The sequence below is a fragment of the Elgaria multicarinata genome, chromosome 10, assembly GCF_023053635.1.
Source record: "Elgaria multicarinata webbii isolate HBS135686 ecotype San Diego chromosome 10, rElgMul1.1.pri, whole genome shotgun sequence".
NCBI lineage: Eukaryota > Metazoa > Chordata > Lepidosauria > Squamata > Anguidae > Elgaria > Elgaria multicarinata.
In genome coordinates this window covers 72,030,035-72,044,842 of record NC_086180.1, presented here as the reverse complement: position 1 = coordinate 72,044,842, position 14,808 = coordinate 72,030,035, and the positions used below count along the sequence as shown (strand labels likewise).

The 14,808-nt window shown below is 44.6% G+C and overlaps 1 protein-coding gene across 3 annotated transcripts in view; it reads right to left on the bottom strand.

Annotated features, from left to right (window-relative positions):
• AADAT (aminoadipate aminotransferase) overlaps nucleotides 1–13,875 on the bottom strand; it is a 30,221-nt gene extending 16,346 nt beyond the window's left edge. For 2 of the 3 annotated variants that reach the window (XR_010025888.1, XM_063135284.1), the window contains exons 1-4: nucleotides 13,795–13,875; nucleotides 7,554–7,670; nucleotides 6,527–6,695; nucleotides 1,385–1,517 (exon numbers count right to left, since the gene is read on the bottom strand). Coding sequence is in view for 1 of the 3 variants with exons in the window: in XM_063135284.1 (XP_062991354.1) it covers nucleotides 1,385–1,517; nucleotides 6,527–6,695; nucleotides 7,554–7,620 (369 nt within the window). In the remaining 2 variants the exon portion in view is untranslated. Of the gene's footprint in view, nucleotides 1–1,384; nucleotides 1,518–6,526; nucleotides 6,696–7,553; nucleotides 7,671–9,153; nucleotides 9,170–13,794 lie in introns of those variants that run through there. The other variant, XR_010025887.1, reaches the window with a different exon arrangement.
• Between the last annotated feature and the right edge of the window lie 933 nt (nucleotides 13,876–14,808).

Here is a 14,808-nt window from a genome sequence, read left to right as displayed (position 1 = left end):
TCCCACCTCCTCCTAGGAAACACTGAAGCTGCCTTGCTTTTGGCAGCTGGCAGAAGCAAAGCGCAGACGGCGATCGCAACAGGGATGGGGTACAGGATAGGTCCTGCCTGCACCCCTTTGCGTTTGGCAAGGGCAGCATGCAGGGGTGGCGGCAGCGGCAAGCTGGTAACGGTATCCTTTCATTTGGTGCTCATGTGCATGGGAACAACAGCATGGAACTGAAGGGGTGGGAAACACCCATTTGCGCACATTCCCCACATCCAAGTGCGGGGGAAAGTGTTTTGGTCCCAGTTTTGTGCAAAAATGGGACCAGATTTTTTTAAAAAAGGGACCTGACCCCAATTGCAATTGCAATTGCAATCGGAAGTGGGAAGGGGGACTTGGAGGCAGATAACATGGGGCGGCTGCCAGGTGGGCTGCCAGGTCCCATGGAAAAAGGGGTGGAGGACTGGGGGTCGGGGAATGATCAAGTGAACAACCCACGCACAGTAGGTTGGTTGCCAGATCATCTGGTGGGCGTGCTCACCATCCAGGGTGGATTGGGTGCGAAATAACCCACTGTGCCTGGCTTGTCACCCACCCTGGGGTAGCGTGATGTGTGAACAGTCCCAATATATCAGTGGTCTCCTTTCCCACAATGCCATAACGGTCTCTCCCATAATGTTTTAGATTATGAGCCCGCAGGCATAGACTAAATATAGATGTGCCTGTGATATTTTAGGCTTTTTTTTTTACATATAATAAATTCTTAATTTGGGGAGCTGCAGTTATAATCATCGTCTTTCTTCTCCTCTCCAGCCTGGGTGTTTCTAAGCTGGGGTGTAGGAAGACAGCGGCAGCTTGGATTAGATAGGGAGAGAAATGAAATTGTTCCAACCAACTACCTAGGACAGGGTGGGCGATACAATGCAATAATAACAACAACAATAATAACAACAATAATAATTAAATAATAACAACAATAATAACAACAACAATAACAACAATAATAATTAAAAAAAAACAAAAAAGGGGTGATTTGTAAGGAAGTGAAAATCAAATGTTTGCTTATTCAGACAAGCATCTTTAAATCATCTATAAAAATAAAAGAGGTTGTGCGTCTATCTGTCTGACAGTGACCATAGCACCAAGACCATGACACCTAGGCACCTGAAATTTGACATCTATACAAATGGGCTCTTAATAATCATTATAAGGGCCTGTCTATATGGATCCTAAGATATACTTTCTACCAACATTAGTACATTTTATCTACCAACCACCTGCAGTAAAAAGTGTCTTCGAAATGCAAGGTAACAGTGAACCACACTGTTAAATCATCTATTGAATCTACAATTATTATATCCACTACAGACCTCAATATATACTATAGCTTCTGACTTACTTTACATAACCCTTCTTGGCTGCCGGTGGTGACACATAACTCCATTTGTCCATCATCAGGCCTATAGTCAACTGTTGGAGGGTTATGGAGACTCTTCTGTAAATCCTTTAACCACGACAGCAGCTCTGGAATGCTAAAGGTGAATTCCTCTTTAACTGATTGCATCATTAGGCCCAATAAAAATAGGCATTTTGTGTTATCTTTCAAGATTCCCAACTATTATATTTTCTTAGACAAAAGATATCTTGGATTTAGACCTTGGATTAAAATGTTTGGACCTCAAGAAATTGGGTAGAGAAGGGAAGTAATCTTGCACCAAGATTTGGTGCTACATTATTTAATATCAAAGTTACAGAATGAATTTTGGTCTACATAGAATAGAAATACCTGAAGACCAAAATATTTTACAGTCCAAAAGTAGGAGGAGAATACAAGGGGTTTGTACATGTAGTGAGCCAGCTGTGGGAGACAGGACTCCAGCCGCCATTGCCGTTTTGAGCAAAAAAAAGAGATCCCTTCAAAGTTTCGGGGGTTCGGGAATTATTGTGAGGCGGGCTCATAAATACAAGCTGAGCCAGGTCCATTGCAGCGATCCGTTGGGCCCCAAAAGGGCCGGATTTCCCCACAACGGACAACCCTAGCTATCACTCCCTGTTTATAAATTTGACTACTGTACCTGCAAAGTCCATATAGGCTGTGATCACCATATGGTGCTGCTTCAGCTGCTGTAGTGCAAGCGATATTCTATGCCAGTCCTACACCTATAGCTGTTTTTGTTTTCCATTTCTACAGCCAAAGCCCCGCTGGTTCTCTTAACACTAGCATAAAAATGACTAACACAAGCAACTAAGGGCGCAATCCTGCGCATGTTTATGTTGTGGTTAGGTTTTTAACCACAGAAGGAAAAGGACTCTAAAGAGTTAAAAAGATGTCCTTGGCCAGATTGTCTCTGCCAGGAGAAGTCCAGTATGAAGCAGATTCTTCCCTGGCCTACGTGCGGTACGAGATGTACAGGATGAAGAGACTATTGGTTAATTGGGCCAAGGAGAAAAGTGTATTTAAGAAGTCCATGTTGTATGGCTTCTTACTGCTGGAACTTACTGCTGGAACTTACTGCTGGAACTTACTGCTGGAACTTACTGCTGATGTTATACTGCTACGTTGTTGCTGTACTGTGAAAGGACTATATATATGACCATTTATTCTGTAAGTAATTTATTTAGTGTCAGTAAAGCTTCTTTACTGACCAAAGACCGTGAGTGCTTCTTTTTGTTCCTAAATTCAAGCTGAAACCATTTCCAGACTCTACGCTGCTGCTATTTCGCACTCTGCTATATTTTTGGGTAAGCAATTACCCCGATAGGTTATGCGCCCAGAGAAAGTCTGGAAGGCATAATTTTTGGTTGCTGGAAAGCTTGAGAGCAAAGGAACGCTGGAGGGAAAGACGGAGTCGAGCTCAGGCAGTTCATCGAGCTCAGACGGGTCTGTATCCAGTGTGAGTCGCGCTCCAGCCCAGCCGGTGAGGATGGCCCAGGTTCAGATGGCATCCAGTATTCCGGTGGAACGGCTGAATGAGAGAAATTACTTAACGTGGTCATTCAAGATGGAAATGTTTTTGAAGCGGGACAGATGTTGGAACGTCGTGAGTGTCCCGAGGCCGGTTGGTCAGACTGCTCAAGAAGCACAAGTGTGGGAAGAGCAGAATGAAAGGGCCAAAGCAAACATTGTCTTGAGTATGGAGGACTCGCAAATTGTCCATATCAACAGAGATGAGACGGCAAGAGACAGCTGGAATGCGCTGAGACAGATTTATGTGCGTGCGTCGGCAAGCACACGGCTGAGCCTCACCAGAGAGCTGTATCGGTTAAAGTTGGAGGAGGCTGGAAGTTTGGCAAATCATCTCCAACAGGTGAGATCTCTATTTGTCCAGTTGCAGGAGGTCGGAATCGTTTTTACGGAAGAGCATAAGTGCTACCTGATTTTGGGGTCGTTGCCTCAAAGCTGGGACGTTCTGACAACCAGTCTGGAAAGTATGAAGACTGATGAACTCACTCTTCATTATTTGACGGGTCGTTTGCTCCAAGAAGAGAAACGGCGTCTTTCCAGGAAGGAGGAAAACTGCCAGGAAAGGGTTAAGCAGTCAGCCCTTGGCAGCAGAGAAAGAATGCAGAGAGATAAGTGTTTCCAAGACAACAGTGTGGAGAGAACCGCAGTTGCAGTAAGAAAGTGTTATTTTTGCAAACAGCCGGGTCATATCAAACGCTTCTGTAAAAAGAGGAAGAAGGGAGTTACACAGGCTGGAGAGGAGAAGGAATGCTCGAATGCATTTGTTTCAGCCACAGTGAGGTGTAACGAGGCCCAAGAGGTTTGGCTGATTGATTCTGCGTCGTCCAGAACAATTTCTAATAATCCAGAGGCGTTTCGGAAGTTGGAACCAAGCAAGGTGAAGTCAATCACGCTTGCAGATGGACGAACGTCGAGGGTGGAAGGAATTGGCTGTTGCTACGTTCCATGTCTGCAAAAGGAGTGTGAACAGGTTCTGTATGTTCCAGATTTAGATTTTTGTCTCCTTTCTGTTAGTGCTCTAACGTCTGAAGGATACGTTGTTACGTTTCAGAAGGATGAGTGCCAAGTGATTAAGGATGGACAAAATGTGGCACTGGGACATGTTAAAAATGGACTGTTTTACATGGGTGCAGGTAAAGAAAGGGTGGCACAAACTGGTAACGTGCCAGACCATAAAAATTGTGTTCATGAGTTGCACAGGCGTTTAGGTCACGCAAGTTTTAAAGTGTTAAGTCACATGCCTCAAGTGTGTACAGGGTTAAGCTTGCGAAACTGTAAAAATTTCTTGGATTGTTCAATCTGTCATCAGACCAAATCCCGGGTGCAGAACATCTGCAGGAAAAGTGACAGGGTGTCACAAAAGCCTTTTGAACTGGTGTTTATTGACTTGGTAGGGCCATTCACGCCTACACAAGGGGGATCCAGTTACGTGCTTGTAATTCTGGATGATTACACACGCTTTAGTTGGTGTTATTTACTGAAGCGAAAATCAGAAGCTTTTGAAACTTTTAGGGATTGGAAAACTTGGGCGGAAAAGTTCTTTAACAAGCCCATTATTTCTGTGCAGTCGGACCGTGGGGGTGAGTTTGTTTCTGGAAGGTTCTGTGAGTGGTTTAGGAAAACAGGAATCACACACAGGTTAATAGATCCCCAAACTCCTTTTCAAAATGGGTCAATTGAGAGAAGAATTGGAGTACTTCAAATGAAGAAAGATTCTCTAATGGCTGATGCAAACGCTGAGCAAGATTTGTGGGGAGAAGCATTTTTAACCGCAAACTATTTGTGTAATAGAACCTGGAGCAGGGTTACAGGCAGTTCGCCTTACTGTTTACTTTTTGGTTCAAAGCCAGATTTGTCTCACTTAAGAACATGGGGGTCTTGGGCATACGTGCATATCCCAAAGTCCAAAAGATCTAAAGGTGAAACCAAGTCTGTGAAATTACGTTTTGTGGGTTATTCTGGCATGCAATCCAAATCTTGGCGTTTTTCCCTAAGTCATGGGAAGGTGGTTGTTTCTAGGTCTGCTACTTTTCAGGAGGCAGGTTGGGACAGGATTCAAGGTTCCCAAGTTCTGTTAGAAACTGTGAACAACCAGGAGAAAACAGTAACTCAGGGGTTAACTTCTCAGAGCCCTCACATCTCTGAGAAGAGTGTTTCCACTCCCAAAAGTGGAAGGGAGGAGGGAAATGAAAGGGAGGAAGAAATTTCCAGTGTACCTCGTCGTTCACAAAGAAAAAACAAAGGAATTCCACCTTTAAAGTATTCAGATGAATTCAGTGTTTGTTGTGTGAAGTCTGAACCTGAATGTTACAGTGATGTGTTGAAATTGTCTGAACAAGAGCAAGAAAAGTGTTTTCAGGCAGCGAAAACTGAAAGGGGGTGTTTTCAAACACACGTGTCTGTATGCAAAGGGGCAAGCAAAAGAGTACATGATTGTGGAGCTAGTGGTTCGTCTACTGGTGGCAGGGAGTTCCCAAGACCACATTCAAGAAAACTCAGCCCAAAGCTGCAGGAAGGGTTGAAACTGAAGTCTCTGGGAAAAGTTAGGTGTTACCTTGGTGTAGAGGTAGAAAAGTTTCCAAAGGAAATTACCTAAAAAGCCAGAAGCAGAAAGTTTTAAAAATTGCTGAAAGTTTGCAAGTTGGAAGATTGCAAAGTAATTCAACGCCCCAAAGCACAAAGTTTTTCAACAGTGCTTGGAAGAAGAAAAAAGAAAAACTTACATATAAATAAGTCTCTGGGAAATGTAACACACAGAGAAATGTACACAATGTTGGGATTGTTGTAAACATGTAAAGTTGATTTCTTACAGGTGAAATGTAATGAAATGTAAATTGTATTTTTTCTGTAGTTAAAAATGAAAGGGTGTTGTGGTTAGGTTTTTAACCACAGAAGGAAAAGGACTCTAAAGAGTTAAAAAGATGTCCTTGGCCAGATTGTCTCTGCCAGGAGAAGTCCAGTATGAAGCAGATTCTTCCCTGGCCTACGTGCGGTACGAGATGTACAGGATGAAGAGACTATTGGTTAATTGGGCCAAGGAGAAAAGTGTATTTAAGAAGTCCATGTTGTATGGCTTCTTACTGCTGGAACTTACTGCTGGAACTTACTGCTGGAACTTACTGCTGGAACTTACTGCTGATGTTATACTGCTACGTTGTTGCTGTACTGTGAAAGGACTATATATATGACCATTTATTCTGTAAGTAATTTATTTAGTGTCAGTAAAGCTTCTTTACTGACCAAAGACCGTGAGTGCTTCTTTTTGTTCCTAAATTCAAGCTGAAACCATTTCCAGACTCTACGCTGCTGCTATTTCGCACTCTGCTATATTTTTGGGTAAGCAATTACCCCGATAGTTTAGACAAAAGTCCTGCAACTCCCAGCATTCCTGTCTAAACATGCATAGAATTGTGTCCTAAATGACTTTCCCCCAGCAACTGAAAGGAGGGGCGCTGGCGCTTTTACACAACACAAAAGGATACAGGAGATCCCCCACCTCCCATCCTTTCCTGGAATTCCTTTCCAATGCTCCTTTTAATGAGCTTGCTACTTCAAGAACAGTTGCCTGGAAAGTACCCCGCAGAGGCAGAATACTGGAGCGCTCGCTTCATCAAATCTTCCCCGATTTCAATCTTTCTTCCATCCCCAACGGTAATGGTAGCGGTTTTGAAAGGAAAGGTATTGGGATTGGGTGCTCCTCCTGCCAGGGAGATTAATGATGGAGGAGACCTCTGCATCAATTCAGCTGTAGTGAAAAGACAAACAAAGATGGCATACATTAAGGTTTAAGGCATAAACAACAACAACCCTGTGACATGGGGCTGGGCTGAGAGTTTGTGACTGGCCCAAAGCCACCCAGTGGGTTTCCATGGCCGAGTGGGGACTAGAACCCAGATCTCCCGACTCCCAGTCCAACACTTTAGCCACTACACCACACTGGATGTAACTGCATTTGGTTACATCCTTGGTTTCCACACTTTGGGGAGCATCAGAATATGGACTAGTAATCTTTGTGAGGGGAGGAACACTCTGGCCTCTGCCACCTGCCAAGAAATTAGGGGCACTGTAAGGCCGTACCCCTTTTCCCCTAAGGGGTAAAGGGGGAGACCAATATGGCCCTGACCATTAGCCAGAGATGGAGCTGGTGCTCCATTGCTTCCTTTCCTCTTCCTTCCTCATTCCTTTTCTATCACCTTTATTAGACTGTCAGGCTGTGGGCAGGGGCTGTCTTATCTTTTAATATCAGTAAAACACTTAGATAATAAGTATTTATTAATACTTATAATTATTATTAATATTTATTTATTTATTTATTTATTTGGTATTTATATTGACTTATCTTTATAATTCAAGGCATTATTTGGGGAAATGGCTTCCTATTTTGGTCTTCCTGTTATCATTCTGCATATCTGTGGCGTCACACCACACATGATCAAACTGTGACACAGACTGGTGGTTCATCGATACGGGGGTCCCTTTCTCAGCCACAATAGCACTCCTTTTCTATCCCTGTGTCATTTCCTCGTAATAGGCCTACCTACCACAAATCTATACTAACATTTTGAGGAAAATCTGAGATTCCAGTTATGAAATGTATACTTACTGAGGACTCTTATTGGAGATGCTTTTCTTGCTGCACTTACTGCAGTAATAAACCGTGAATAATTCATGCTTAATGGGCCAAGTACCAAATTCAGCCTCTAAGTAAATGGGACATGGGCTAAAATAAAAAGAAATAAAAGCATAATGTAATTTTTCAATACGCTCTAACACACCATTATAAATGCCCCCAACACTTACAAAAATCATAGCTTTTAAACGAAAAACTCCCCCTTACCTGAATTCCATTTATTCAAAATTCCTAGATATTCAAAGTAGCTTTGTGTCTCCCATGTAGTCTCATATTGATCAGGAAAAGTGTAACATTTATAGCATAAAAACAACAACATGAAGCCAAAACGAACATTTAACTTGGATGCTGTTTGCCACAGAGTTTGAAAGCTGGTAGATACGTTACTACCATCCTTTGTTGAAGGGTAGACAATGTGGAGGTCAAGTAGTTACTGATGCTTCTCTAGATGGTCATACGGTTACTGATGCTTCTGGATGGATCATATTGACTCTGTTCAGACAATACGCTAAGCCGTAGTGGTTAAGCATTTTGAGCTAAACATTATGGTTTCGCATGTTGTGGTGTGAATCATGACTTAGAGTATTGTGTGAACCATTCCTAACCATGGTGGCTACATAACTACGGTTTAAACATGGTCGCTAAAAATTTCCAGCAAAAGGGTTAGCAGCATAACAATGCCGTAGTGTGTTGTTTGCACAGGCCCAATAAGTGAACACAATAATGCACCCATAACATATCCTTATTAATAGATGTACTTTAAAAGTGCATAGTTTGGGTTGGGTCTTGTCTTTAGTAGTCAGCTGCATTTGAAATGGACAAGAGCAAAGTTGGCAAAAATGACTAACCATGTAGGCAAGGAAAAGGTTGGTTTCTGTAAGATTAGCCTTGGACATTCTAAAGAAGTGTGAACTCTGCCTTCCTCCACCCACCAATCGCCAATGTGTTTATAACGTCCAAACTTAGAGGATGAACTAGAATAGTTTTGTGATGCTCGTAGACTCGAATGTCCTTTCCTCCCAGTGTTAGCCATGTCCCTGACTTCATGCGGCATGTGATGTCCCCATGGAGGCAAGGACTTGACCGGCACTGGGAAGAGCAGTCACTCCTCCCCAAGTTCCCACTGCACGCATTCCCGCTGTTATCTCCAATCTGAATTCGGAGATAACAGTGGGGGATTTCCCTGTGTGCCATTCCCCTCCCACCCCAAAAGGGCAAGCACCATACAGGGGAATCCCCACTGTTATCTACGATTTCAGATTAGGCTTGCAGGTTCCACATTCCAGCTCTAGATGGATGGATCAATACAATTCTGCAGACATGCTTAGGCGACTCATTAATAAATATGCCTTAAAAGAGCCTAGTTTTGGGGTCTTGGTACTCAGCTGCATTTGATACGGAATAGAGCAATGAAGTGCTAGATCAAATTGGCAAAAATGAGCAAATACGTAGGCAAAGAAAAGGTTTTCTAAAGGTTTTCTAAAGAAGCACGAGTTCTGCCTTCCTTTCCCATTCATATTTAGAAAGTCCAAACTTCCAAAGTTCAACCTACAGAACTCTGGAGCACGCAAACCTTTGTCTCCCCTCTTGCCTAAAACATCTGAAACTGTTCTAAGGTGACAGACCTGTTCAATCAATAGACAATAGACCTGCTGGAGAACTGACAGGCCTTTATAAGATACAGGGGGCTGGTTCTGGACTTCGCCATACTTAGAGGAGACCCACTTAAATAAATGGGAATTTAATTAATTATGACTAACTTGATTTCAATGGGTCTATTCTAACTCAGTATGACTGCCTGGATCCATCCCAAGGTTTCCCTCAGTATGAGGGATGAATAAGGCAGTATATTATTTTCTAACAGGGGGATGCCACCTTTTTGGCCCTGAGGGCTGCACCCAGTGTCAGCGAGATGCCTGGGGCACAATGCCAATTGGCAGGGTTGGAGGTGGTTCAGAAGCGGCGGAGCATGAGGGTTACACAACACTTTCCTGGCACCTGCATCTGGCCCATAGCCATGGACTGTGCCCCGTTGCTTTACAATGTTACACTAAATTGTACTATATTATTTCCTTCTCTTTCTACAATTTATTCCTCATGAATCTAATCCAGGGCTGCAAACAGCACTAGTCAATCATCATGTCTAAAGCTCATCCACACAACCCCAGATCTCTTCTCAGTGCGCAGAAAATCCACATTGCATTTCAGTTGGTTCTGCAATACAGTGGTTGCCCGATTGCTTTTGTCTTGTGGCCTGATCAGTTTTCAGCACGCAACTGATATTTTTTGCCCCTTCATCCTACGCTGACTATTGATCCAGCTCTAATTAAATGAAAGCTTTGCCACATTGTCAGCTGTAATTGCTTCGAACCTGTTGCACGCCCAGAACAGTTTTGGGGCTGCACGAATTAGTCCTCAATTAAGCACCTCCCACCCCCATTTTTTAAAGCAAATCAGGCAGAGTTTCTTATAATCAATGACTTTAGAAGTTGGTGAGCTAAAGCAGACTGAGAGGTGTAACAAATGTGTAACACTTATCAGTCGTTTTTAGTGAGAACCCATCTTTGTTTCTGTAGCTGATTTCAGTATAGCATGTTAAAGTGCTCCTCCTAATTGCAGGCTCTCCTGGGGTGTCAAAACATGTCAGACTGGAAGAAAAGATGCTGTCTCCAGAAAGAACAACAGGAAATTGTCTTTCAAAAGATTTCAAACTAATTTTTCCATTTCCTGGTCCCTTCTGCCTTTCAAAACAATCACTTCACCTAGTGAAAACTTTTTACTTAATGTTTGAAGTTTGCTTTTGGAAAATAAGCTGGAATCCATTTAGTTAAAATATAATGTAGGTGTGTGTGTGCGTGCGCATGTGAGTGTGTAGAGAATAAAAAGCTGGAAAAGGAATTGGCCACTGAGTGGTACCTTTCATAGAATTCATAGAGAATAATTCTGTATCATAAGCTGGAAATGCTCCGTTACAGTATTACAGGACCTAATAATGTCACCCACAACATTCGGGGTTCATTCACTTGTTCCTCTCCCCATGTGATAAAGGCCATTGATTTTCCGGCAGTGGTGCCCTTCTTCATTATACCTAGGGCAAAAAGGCTAGTCTCTACAGAAAAGAATAAATGGACATAAATCTGATATCTGAAATGGCAACATTCAAAAAACAACGGGAGAATACTTCAGTATTCCAGGACACTCTGCCACTGACCTTAAGGCAGCCATTGGGGAGCAAAGAAACGTCAAAGAGAGGTTAGAGCAAGACATGGCTAAGATAGAATTCACCAATCGGTTTAATTCTACTGCCAGAGGCTTGAATCAGGCTAAATGATTTTTTAAAATCCCATTACATGTGTTAATTAGCGCTCTCTCTCTCTCTCTCTCTCTCAACCTCTGGCCAGTGAACCTAATCTGGCCTGCTCTGTGGCCCAATTTGGCCTGTGGGGGTTTGAGCACTGTCTGCAGGCACCGCCCCCTGCCCTCCCCAAAACCTTTCCCCACATCCGCACTGGGATGCACGCGACACTCAGCTGGCCTATGACTGAGTCCATTTTTCCATGCAGACTGGGGCACAGTGCTCCATGCCCCTCTCTGCATGGTGATTTTTTAAAGTGGGTGGGGCAGATGACATCATGGGAGTGGCTTCAGGAGTTAGGCCCCACCCCCTGACATCATTCAGCCCACTGGAGTGGTCTGAGGGGGTGGTAAGCCAACCCCCCCACCCTGAAACCAAAAGTGATTGCCTTTCCCTCGCTTATAGTGCCAGGGTGTTTGTGTTATCTGCAACAATTGCACCATTCCTAATAATGTGATGGTCATTTTTTGGATTTAATTTCCTTCTGACCTTGCTGTTTACAATCCTTCCCGCCACACACCATACTCGTACATATTATATATAAACCTGAAACATTTCATGATACTCCACACTTCAGATGAAGTGGGTTTATTTGTTCATCTTTAAAGCGCCACAAGACTCTTCATTGGTTTTGGTAGTTTAGATTCTGGTGTCCACATGACATCTGTGGACCACACGAGTGGTTGACCAGGGCTGGATAATACAGTGTACTACCCGGCTTATGGGGCTCTGGTGTGCTGAAATCATGCATTTGAAGTGTGCTCCCAGGGAAACATGAAATAAGAGTCTAGGTTATATAGGATGCTTCCTGATGAGGCTTTTATCATGCACCTTGACTCAGTTTCGTGCACATATTTTTACAGGGCCCCCGGATAACAACATCTTCATCTTGTAACCCACTTGTGTTTTCCCACCTTTACTTCCAACTCTTTTCTTTCCCCAAAAAATCCATTAAGGTGGAAAAATCGGAATAGATGCATGATGCCTTTGGATTGATAGCACTAAGAGACTTCTGCCTGTAAGCACTCCCATACCAGCAGTGGCTGGCCAGGGTTTTCAGGCAAGGGCTTTTCACATCAATTTCTATCTGCTTCTTTGAAGATGGAATTGCTACAGATTGAATGTGGGACTTTATTTATTTATATACCACTCCACATCTAAACCGATTCCAGAGCGGTGAGCAATAAAAGACAGAATGATAAAAATACCATATCAAAAGTTTTAAAAACAGAACAATAGGGCTGTGCACTGCTTCGATTCCAAATCCAAATTTAGAAATGGCCCTTTACGACTGCTGTAGTCTCCAACTTTAGATTTATGACATTAGAGAGCCCCCATCTTTATTAAAGATGGCGGCTCTCAGGGAGGACAGACTGCTGTTGGGTGCGAGCAGATGAATCAGGTAAGTCCCGGACGCTTGTGCGGCTTGGCGGGCTGGGAGCAGTGGCTCGCCAGGTTTGGGGGTGAGCGAGATGGGAGAGAATCCTATGGATTTCCCAGGTGGCCTCGCTCCCAGCTTTCTCAGCCACCTGCCAAGCAGCTTGGCAGGTGCCAAGGAAACCACAACATCCGTCCTGCTTCGGATGTTCAGATCCTGCTTCGGATCCGAAATGGGTCAGACTGGGCTGAGGTAGCTCAGGACCAAGAAGGCTTCTTGGAATAAAGACGTTTTCAAGAGGTGCTGAAAACAACAAAACGTTGCTGCCTGCTAAACTCCAGAGGCAGGGAGTTCCACCTTTTATGTGCAATAGATGTGCTCTACCACTAAGCTTCAGTCCACCCCCCATACCCAAGAAACCCTAAAAACAAGCTTCCTCAAGCTGGTGATCTCCAGATGTTTTCAACTACAACTCCCACGGTTCCTGATCTGATGACTAGAGGACACCAGGTTGCCCTAAAAAGTGCAAGGAGACTGGTGCCCCATATCCACCCCCTCACGCACCCCAGCTCCTTAAGTGCTATTTACCCTAAGCGGGTCCACTTTTTTCTCAGCAGATTTCTAACTATCAAGTTCCCTTTCCTTTTATCAACTCCTCCATTCAGAAATACCTTGGATAGCATCAAGAGAACGTTTCCCCCCACAAATGTCCAAATAGAGATGAGTCAGGGCTCCAGGTGGCTGCATGCCTGAAAAACTCCCTGTATAAATGCACCCTGTGTGGAGTGGGATATGGTACAATCCTATACGCACTTACTTGGCCGAGTAGACAGGTATAGAGTTACGCTGCTCATTTATTATGCTTTTAGGAAGGTTTTGTGGAGCTGGACAGTGTGGATCCCTAATACTACTCTACTTTTATGGCGGTGGCCAGTCCTGCTTCTTTCCAACTGTTTTCATCTACCCCACCCTCCGCCCACCCAGTCAAACTGCCAGGAATTATTATTATTATTTTTAATGAAAACATAAGAGCGTTCTTGATCATGTGCAGAGTACACACTGCAGTTTTCCCCTGCGGGGCAAAGAGCAGTTGGGGAGATAGTAGGGAGATCGTGATCTGGAAAGAGGCGAGGGATAATAACGGTAAGATTTCCTCCCCTCGCTCTTTTCCACCGGCTTCTGCGTTTCGTGAAAAGAAAACGAAAGCGTCCGGAGATCCGCTCCGAAGCGTGGAAAGGGCCGCGGCTCGGAAACGTGGCTCTCTAAAGCTTTCCTCCCAGAGGCTGCAGAAACTCGGCCCTATCAGGGCGCCTGCGCAAACAACAACACATGCTAGAAAGAAAGAAAAAAACAAACAACAACCCGCCGCTTGGCTTCTTGGTTCCTGAAAAATCGGAGCCCGGCAAGGAGCAGCGGCGGAGCCTGGGCGATCTCGTCCGCCCGGGCAGAAGCGCCCCCCCCTCTCCCCGAGCCGCACTAACCTTCCCGGTCAACAGCACCCTTCGCCAACCGGGCCCGCACCACGTCAGGCGGCTCAAGGCGCTGCTGCAGCTGCGCCGTCCTACTTTCCAGGATCCTCCCCTTCTCCGCCGCCTGAGGCCTGCCGTGGAGAGAGAGCAACTCCGCAACCGACTCTTGGACGGGCGGAGACGTATGCCTGCCCTCCCCCCCCCCAATCTTTTGGGGCCATTGCTTGCTGCGTTTACACGTGCACTTCGGGCCCCGAGATCCCCGATAAAAGGGTATGCACGGGAACATACCCCAAATGTGTGTAGCGGGTGGGGAGGAAGGCATGGCCTCCCTCTTTATTTCATGCCTTTACTTGAAAGAGTTTACAGGGCCACTTTTCAAATAGAAACGACCAAAGTGCATTTCGATATTAAACGACGCCAGCAAAAAACAAACATAAAGAGTGTGTAATATTAGACTATGGGTCCTGGGAACCAGGATTCCTCAGGGAAGCTTTAAAACAAACAAACAAACACCAGCAAAGAGAGCACAGGCCTGGAATGTGTGAAGTTAAGAATATAGGTATGCTACTGACTATGGCCGTAGCTAGACCTAAGGTTTATCCCAGGATCATCCTGGGTTCGTCCCTGCCTGAGCGCTGGATGCCCTGTGTGGCACTTAGATGAACAGGTTTGACCCCAGGACAATCCTGGGATAAACCTTAGGTCTAGCTACAGCCCATGTGCAGAATGCTGGTGTTGTCTCACCGTCCTTGAATCACATCCAGTCCTGAAACAGTCCAGATTAGCAGGAACCTTTAAGGAACAGAGGGAAGGTACAGGGGTGGGGGATTGACTTCTTTTCATAGTAAACAACTTAAGAAGATGAGAAGATCCATGCTGGATCAGACCAAGGGTCTACCAAGTCCAGCATTCTGTTCACACAGTGGCCAGCCAGCTGTCGGCCACAAGCAGGATAGGAGTGCAACAGCACCCTCCTACCCAAATTCTCCTGCAATTGGTGTGCCTGGGCATATTGCCTCTGAT